The sequence below is a fragment of the Oncorhynchus gorbuscha genome, unplaced genomic scaffold (assembly GCF_021184085.1).
Source record: "Oncorhynchus gorbuscha isolate QuinsamMale2020 ecotype Even-year unplaced genomic scaffold, OgorEven_v1.0 Un_scaffold_2551, whole genome shotgun sequence".
Classification (NCBI taxonomy): domain Eukaryota; kingdom Metazoa; phylum Chordata; class Actinopteri; order Salmoniformes; family Salmonidae; genus Oncorhynchus; species Oncorhynchus gorbuscha.
In genome coordinates this window covers 46,307-53,475 of record NW_025747036.1, presented here as the reverse complement: position 1 = coordinate 53,475, position 7,169 = coordinate 46,307, and the positions used below count along the sequence as shown (strand labels likewise).

The 7,169-nt window shown below is 47.2% G+C and overlaps 1 protein-coding gene across 1 annotated transcript in view; it reads right to left on the bottom strand.

The window, feature by feature from the left end:
* Positions 1 to 427: 427 nt before the first annotated feature.
* The window catches only part of LOC124026067 (EH domain-binding protein 1-like), a gene marked incomplete at its 3' end in the record, with an annotated part of 20,223 nt that continues 13,481 nt past the window's right edge, over positions 428 to 7,169 (bottom strand). The window contains exons 3-4 of the mRNA XM_046339241.1: positions 992 to 1,049; positions 428 to 534 (exon numbers count right to left, since the gene is read on the bottom strand). Coding sequence (XP_046195197.1) covers positions 428 to 534; positions 992 to 1,049 — 165 coding nt within the window. The remainder of the gene's footprint in view (positions 535 to 991; positions 1,050 to 7,169) is intronic.

Below are 7,169 nucleotides of genomic sequence, written 5' to 3'. Positions count from 1 at the left end.
ACATGAATACAGGCCCTGACTACTATACAACATGAATACAGGCCCTGACTACTATACAACATGAATACAGGCCCTGACTACTATACAACATGAATACAGGCCCTGACTACTATACAACATGAATACAGGCCCTGACTACTATACAACATGAATACAGGCCCTGACTACTACAGGCCCTGACTACTATACAACATGAACACAGGCCCTGACTACTACAGGCCCTGACTACTATACAACATGAACACAGGCCCTGACTACTACGCGAGTTGTGACAGATTAGATTTGTACCGTTTTGCTTCAACACCAGGCAAGTCTGTCAACAAGAGATCAGCATGTTGACATAACAGTCTCTCTCACACACACAGAGAGAGAAACACACACACACACACACAGAGAGAGAGAAACACACACACAGAGAAACACACACAGAAAAGCTACCTTGAAGAGTGTGACAGATATTTCTATGTTTTCTGGTACAGGCCACACCACCACTCCTCGGTAGGGGTTCTTGATGCCTGGCTGCCAACTGTGAGCCTGGGGAGAGATTGAGAGTGTTTATTTATTTTACCTTTTCACAACATTGTATTTCGCCATAATATTTTGTGAGTGTAACGTTTACTGCACATTTCTAATTATTTCTATTTAGTTTATAATCTATTTCACCTGCTTCGGTAATGTTAAGATATGTTACCCATGCCAATAAAGTCATTTTAATTGAATTGAGAGTGAGAGACAGAGGGAGACCGAAAACACAATATATACACTTTTAAAAAATCACTAAATATAACATCAAACATTTACACAGACAGAAACTAATTTAGGGTAAAGACCCAAACGGATGCAAGGTGCAGACCAACAGGTAAACTCTGAAGAAATATGATAGAAAGCTGTACACTATACATCTCCACAGTGATTTAGCCTTCTTCCTACTTCCTACTTCCTACGACCAGGTCCAGCTAAACAGCCTGAAGTACCAAGACAAAACACACACCTTGGAGGATTTCCGTCGGCTCCTGCGAGTCCACACCACTACCAGCTTGTCTGGTTGCCTGGAAAAGAACAGAGGAAGGGAGGGATGAGAAGAGGACAGTGTGGGAGGAGAAGAGGACAGTGTGGAGGAGGGATGAGAAGAGGACAGTGTGGAGGAGGGATGAGAAGAGGACAGTGTGGAGGAGGGATGAGAAGAGGACAGTGTGGAGGAGGGATGAGAAGAGGACAGTGTGGAGGGAGGAGGGATGAGAAGAGGACAGTGTGGAGGAGGGATGAGAAGAGGACAGTGTGGAGGAGGGATGAGAAGAGGACAGTGTGGAGGAGGGATGGGGAGGGAGAAGAGGACAGTGTGGAGGAGGGATGAGAAGAGGACAGTGTGGAGGAGGGATGAGAAGAGGACAGTGTGGAGGAGGGATGAGAAGAGGACAGTGTGGAGGGAGGATGAGGGATGAGAAGAGGACAGTGTGGAGGAGGGATGAGAAGAGGACAGTGTGGAGGGAGGGATGAGAAGAGGACAGTGTGGAGGAGGGATGAGAAGAGGACAGTGTGGAGGAGGGATGAGAAGAGGACAGTGTGGAGGAGGGATGAGAAGAGGACAGTGTGGAGGAGGGATGAGAAGAGGACAGTGGGAGGAGGGTGGAGGAAGGAGGAGGGATGAGAAGAGGACAGTGTGGGAGGAGGGAGGAGAAGAGGACAGTGTGGAGGAAGGAGGAGGGATGAGAAGAGGACAGTGTGGAGGAGGGAGGAGAAGAGGACAGTGTGGAGGAGGGGGAGGGGAGAAGAGGACAGTGTGGAGGAGGGAGGAGAAGAGGACAGTGTGGAGGAGGGAGGAGAAGAGGACAGTGTGGAGGAGGGAGGAGAAGAGGACAGTGTGGAGGAGGGATGAGAAGAGGACAGTGTGGAGGAGGGATGAGAAGAGGACAGTGTGGAGGAGGGATGAGAAGAGGACAGTGTGGAGGAGGGATGAGAAGAGGACAGTGTGGAGGAGGGATGAGAAGAGGACAGTGTGGAGGAGGGATGAGTAGAGGACAGTGTGGAGGAAGGAGGAGGGATGAGTAGAGGACAGTGTGGAGGAAGGAGGAGGGAGGAGAAGAGGACAGTGTGGAGGAAGGAGGAGGGATGAGAAGAGGACAGTGTGGAGGAGGGAGGAGAAGAGGACAGTGTGGAGGAAGGAGGTGGGATGAGAAGAGGACAGTGTGGAGGAGGGAGGAGAAGAGGACAGTGTGGAGGAGGGAGGAGAAGAGGACAGTGTGGAGGAGGGAGGAGAAGAGGACAGTGTGGAGGGAGGGAGGAGAAGAGGACAGTGTGGAGGAGGGAGGAGAGGGAGGAGAAGAGGACAGTGTGGAGGAGGGAGGAGAAGAGGACAGTGTGGAGGAGGAATGAGAAGAGGACAGTGTGGAGGAGGGATGAGAAGAGGACAGTGTGGAGGAGGGATGAGAAGAGGACAGTGTGGAGGAGGGATGAGAAGAGGACAGTGTGGAAGAGGGATGAGAAGAGGACAGTGTGGAGGAAGGAGGAGGGATGAGTAGAGGACAGTGTGGAGGAAGGAGGAGGGATGAGAAGAGGACAGTGTGGAGGAGGGATGAGAAGAGGACAGTGTGGAAGAGGGATGAGAAGAGGACAGTGTGGAGGAAGGAGGAGGGATGAGTAGAGGACAGTGTGGAGGAAGGAGGAGGGATGAGAAGAGGACAGTGTGGGGGAGGGATGAGAAGAGGACAGTGTGGAGGAAGGAGGAGGGATGAGAAGAGGACAGTGTGGAGGAGGGATGAGAAGAGGACAGTGTGGAGGAAGGATGAGGGATGAGTAGAGGACAGTGTGGAGGAAGGAGGAGAAGAGGACAGTGTGGAGGAAGGAGGAGGAGAGGACAGTGTGGAGGAAGGAGGAGAAGAGGACAGTGTGGAGGAAGGAGGAGGGATGAGAAGAGGACAGTGTGGAGGAAGGAGGAGGAGAGGACAATGTGGAGGAAGGAGGAGGGATGAGAAGAGGACAGTGTGGAGGAAGGAGGAGGGATTAGAAGAGGACAGTGTAGAGATGATCATATCACAGATTACAGATTTAATAACGGAAAGAACACAAGTTTGACTTGTGTCCCCAGTAGCCTCGTATTTCCTCGTCTTTCCATGATTCAATCGATCGTATTTTATAAAGGCCCTTTTTACATCAGCAGACGTCACAAGGTGCTTCACAGACACCCAGCCGAGACCCTCAATTCCTAATGCTCTGTGTGATACTATGTGACACTATGTGACACTATGTGACACTATGTGACACTACGAGACACTACGAGACACTACGAGACACTATGTGACACTATGTCCATACGATGTTTGGTTAAGTTCCACAACCAAACGCACTCCCGTGACCACAACCAAACACACTCCCCGTGACCACAACCAAACGTACTCCCCTGGATACAACCAAACGCACTCCCGTGACCACAACCAAACACACTCCCCAGGAAACAACCAAACACACTCCCCTGGAAACAACCAAACGCACTCCCCTGACCACAAATAAAGAGAAATAAAAAGAGAGAAAACAGAGAGAAAGAGAATAGGACGACTGCAAGTGGAGGCCCCACACAGAGAAGCTATTGTCACAAGACAGAAGGCATGTCATATATATGAGAGAGAGAGAGACAGGGACATGTCCGACCCCAGGCTGTTCCGTACACAGTGTACAATTCTCACCATTCATCTTCTGACCATCCAACTAAGACTGCTTGATTTCTAGCTGAGTTTCTCTCATACTCCCTCAGAAGACCATCGCTTGAATAGTCCGAATTAATCTAACTCAAGAAATCGGTCATTAATTGACGTTCTTGTCCAAGAGATCTTTACAATCATTTTGAAACATCTGCAATAACATCTGTTAAATATGTATGTGACCAATACAATTAGAATTGATGCAGTATTTTTCAATGAAAAAATTGCACAAAAATGAGTCTCCAGCTGTTGAATGACAACAATTACTTAATTGAAGAATCCCTACTGCAAAACACCAGTCTTAACGTCAACAGTGAAGAGGCGACTACGGGATGCTGTCCTTCTAGGCAGAGTTCCTCTGTCCAGTGTCTGTGTTATTCTTCCCATCTTAATCTTTTCTTTTTATTGGCCAGTCTGAGATATGTCTTTTTCTTTGCAACTCTGCCTAGAAGGCCAGCATCCCGGAGTCGCCTCTTCACTGTTGACGTTGAGACTGGACAGAGGAACTCTGCCTAGAAGGCCAGCATCCCAGAGTCGCCTCTTCACTGTTGACGTTGAGACTGGACAGAGGAACTCTGCCTAGAAGGCCAGCATCCCAGAGTCGCCTCTTCACTGTTGACTTTGAGACTGGACAGAGGAACTCTGCCTAGAAGGCCAGCATCCCGGAGTCGCCTCTTCACTGTTGACGTTGAGACTGGTGTTTTGCAGGTACGATTTAATGAAGCTGCCAGTTTAGGACTTGTGAGGCGTCTGTTTCAAATCAAATCGTATTTGTCACATACACATGGTTAGCAGATGTAGGGAAATTCTTGTGCTTCTGACAATGCAGTAATAACCAACGAGTAATCTAACCTAACAATTCCACAACTACTACCATATACACACACAAGTGTAAAGGGATAAAGAATATGTACATAAAGATATATGAATGAGTGATGGTACAGAACGGCATAGGCAAGATGCAGTAAATGGTATAGAGTACAGTATATATACACACACACATAATGTCCTTCACTGGAACGGAAATGGCGCCACACCAAACTGGAAGTATTCCGACTAGCTTGGAAGGACAGTACCGTGCAGTACCAAAGAGCCCTTACTGCTGCTCGATCATCCTATTTTTTCTAACTTAATTGAGGAAAATAAGAACAATCCTAAATTCCTTTTTGATACTGTCGCAAAGCTAACTAAAAAGCAGCATTCCCCAAGAGAGGATGGCTTTCACTTTAGCAGTGATAAATTCATGAACTTCTTTGAGGAAAAGATCATGATTATTAGAAAGCAAATTACGGACTCCTCTTTAAATCTGCGTATTCCTCCAAAGTTCAGTTGTCCTGAGTCTGCACAACTCTGCCAGGACCTAGGATCAAGAGAGACGCTCAAGTGTTTTAGTACTATATCTCTTGACACAATGATGAAAATAATCATGGCCTCTAAACCTTCAAGCTGCATACTGGACCCTATTCCAACTAAACTACTGAAAGAGCTACTTCCTGTGCTTGGCCCTCCTATGTTGAACATAATAAACGGCTCTCTATCCACCGGATGTGTACCAAACTCACTAAAAGTGGCAGTAATAAAGCCTCTCTTGAAAAAGCCCAACCTTGACCCAGAAAATATAAAAAACTATCGGCCTATATCGAATCTTCCATTCCTCTCAAAAATGTTAGAAAAGGCTGTTGCGCAGCAACTCACTGTCTTCCTGAAGACAAACACTGTATATGAAATGCTTCAGTCTGGTTTTAGACCCCATCATAGCACTGAGACTGCACTTGTGAAGGTGGTAAATGACCTTTTAATGGCATCGGACCGAGGCTCTGCATCTGTCCTCGTGCTCCTAAACCTTAGTGCTGCTTTTGATACCATCGATCACCACATTCTTTTGGAGAAATTGGAAACCCAAATTGGTCTACACGGACAAGTTCTGGCCTGGTTTAGATCTTATCTGTCGGAAAGATATCAGTTTGTCTCTGTGAATGGTTTGTCCTCTGACAAATCAACTGTAAATTTCGGTGTTCCTCAAGGTTCCGTTTTAGGACCACTATTGTTTTCACTATATATTTTACCTCTTGGGGATGTCATTCGAAAACATAACTTTCACTGCTATGCGGATGACACACAGCTATACATTTCAATGAAACATGGTGAAGCCCCAAAATTGCCCTCGCTAGAAGCATGTGTTTCAGACATAAGGAAGTGGATGCCTGCAAACTTTCTACTTTTAAACTCGGACAAAACAGAGATGCTTGTTCTAGGTCCCAAGAAACAAAGAGATCTTCTGTTGAATCTGACAATTAATCTTGATGGGTGTACAGTCGTCTCGAATAAAACTGTGAAGGACCTCGGCGTTACTCTGGACCCTGATCTCTCTTTTGAAGAACATATCAAGACCATTTCAAGGACAGCTTTTTTCCATCTACGTAACATTGCAAAAATCAGAAACTTTCTGTCCAAAAATGCAGAAAAATGAATCCATGCTTTTGTCACTTCTAGGTTAGACTACTGCAATGCTCTACTTTCCGGCTACCCGGATAAAGCACTAAATAAACTTCAGTTAGTGCTAAATACGGCTGCTAGAATCTTGACTAGAACCAAATAATTTGATCATATTACTCCAGTGCTAGCGTCCCTACACTGGCTTCCTGTCAAAGCAAGGGCTGATTTCAAGGTTTTACTGCTAACTTACAAAGCATTACATGGGCTTGCTCCTACCTATCTCTCTGATTTGGTCCTGCCGTACAGACCTACACCAACGCTACGGTCACAAGACGCAGGCCTCCTAATTGTACCTAGAATTTCTAAGCAAACAGCTGGAGGCAGGGCTTTCTCCTATAGAGCTCCATTTTTATGGAACGGTCTGCCTACCCATGTCAGAGACGCAAACTCGGTCTCAACCTTTAAGTCTTTACTGAAGACTCATCTCTTCAGTGGGTCATATGATTGAGTGTAGTCTGGCCCAGGAGTGGGAAGGTGAACGGAAAGGCTCTGGAGCAATGAACCGCCCTTTCTGTCTCTGCCTGGCCGGTTCCCCTCTTTCCACTGGGATTCTCTGCCTCTAACCCTATTACAGGGGCTGAGTCACTGCCTTACTGGGGCTCTCTCATACCGTCCCTGGGAGGGGTGCGTCACCTGAGTGGGTTGAGTCACTAATGTGATCATCCTGTCTGGGTTGGCGCCCCCCCCCCTTGGGTTGTGCCGTGGTGGAGATCTTTGTGGACTATACTCGGCCTTGTCTCAGGATGGTAAGTTGGTGGTTGAAGATATCCCTCTAGTGGTGTGGGGGTTGTGCTTTGGCAAAGTGGGTGGGCTTATATCCTTCCTGTTTGGCCCTGTCCGGGGGTGTCCTCGGATGGGGCCACAGTGTCTCCTGACCCCTCCTGTCTCAGCCTACAGTACTTATGCTGCAGTAGTTTATGTGTCGGGGGGCTAGGGTCAGTTTGTTATATCTGGAGTACTTCTCTTGTCCTATTCGGT